This window comes from Octopus bimaculoides, chromosome 4 (genome assembly GCF_001194135.2).
Source record: "Octopus bimaculoides isolate UCB-OBI-ISO-001 chromosome 4, ASM119413v2, whole genome shotgun sequence".
Classification (NCBI taxonomy): Eukaryota; Metazoa; Mollusca; class Cephalopoda; order Octopoda; family Octopodidae; genus Octopus; species Octopus bimaculoides.
In genome coordinates, this window is record NC_068984.1 from 84,483,271 (window position 1) to 84,484,475 (window position 1,205).

General features: G+C 33.4%; 1 protein-coding gene across 5 annotated transcripts in view; it reads right to left on the reverse strand.

The window, feature by feature from the left end:
- Positions 1-1,205, reverse strand: part of LOC106870730 (zinc finger Ran-binding domain-containing protein 2) — a 34,481-nt gene that overhangs the window by 31,268 nt on the left and 2,008 nt on the right. For 2 of the 5 annotated variants that reach the window (XM_014916903.2, XM_052967182.1), the window contains exon 1: positions 865-999. The exons of 2 other annotated variants lie outside the window; for them this stretch is intronic. In XM_014916903.2, the coding sequence (XP_014772389.2) occupies positions 865-984 (120 nt within the window). In that variant the 5' untranslated portion in view covers positions 985-999. Of the gene's footprint in view, positions 1-282; positions 382-864; positions 1,000-1,205 lie in introns of those variants that run through there. One more of the 5 variants, XM_052967186.1, reaches the window with a different exon arrangement.

Consider the following 1,205-nt stretch of genomic DNA (forward strand, 5'->3'; position numbering starts at 1 on the left):
GGGGGGGGGTCTATCGGAAGTGACTACAGACCACGTCGAAACATTCAGCTAGGTGTCGTAACACGCACAAAAGACTAATAGTTTTTTTTTTTTTTTCATTAATTCTAATATTTAATTTATATTTGCCAAAAACGAAACATCGCTTGTATATGTTTATTTACTAAGTTTCTTATAGGATTACATATTCATTTTATCTTAATATGCGACACAACGCGGAAAGAGCTAAGGCTATGTAAGAATGTGGATATTAAGGGTTATGTACAATAGCGAAGGCATGCTTACTTCCAGTATGTCATGTATTAGGGAATCCCGTCTCCAAAAAAGGAGGTAATGAAAATAGCCAAGCAATTTAGATAAGGAGAAAATGAAACTGCTGTTAACTGCTCAGAAATATTGCTTAAGAAATGCTTATATACCGAAATACGAGTCGAAAATGTCTTTGTTTTCAGTTTAAAAAATACCAAAATAAAAACATGGTTAAATAAACAGAACTGAACATCGTTTTTGTATAATTGAGTCTCATAAATTCATCCATGTGACAATGTAATTTTTGTACGACAAATCATTTCAGAATATTGTTTACATTTTTTCCAAATGTTTTGTAATCATACTGTAGGAACCCCAGACAATGGATCCATGAATTTCATATCACTAATAATATTCGTATCTTATTTTTCAAATAAATTCATGTGAATACATATTGAAAAGAATTCCCAAACTTTGGTTTGTAAGGTGACTTGAAAAAATAATAATTTCTAGCATAGGTATAAGGTTGCAAATTTTAAAGGAAAGAGTTAGTGGATTACATCAATCCCAGTACTTTAGTTTATCGACACCAGAAGAATGAAAGGCAAAGTTACCCACAGCGGTATTTGAATTTGAAATGTAAAGAACCGCAAAATATTTTGTCCGATGCGTAAAGCATCCTACCAAGATACTAGCCTCACTTGAAATGTTCCATTTTCTAATTTCAGTAACTCTCATTAACTCCCCTAGTCGCGGGCCCCCCCCAACGCTTATTACCGAATTTGTGTTTGTGTATATATACAATTTTGTTTTTAATAAGTGAAAGTCACAGTATGACTCAGCGGCCTAGTGTTTCGCACACGGCATACACAAGACTCTCGGCCCTGGGTCACTTTGTAATTTATGCCGATTAAAAGTAAAATATATATACTAAATGTATTGAGTTCTTTTTCTCTTTG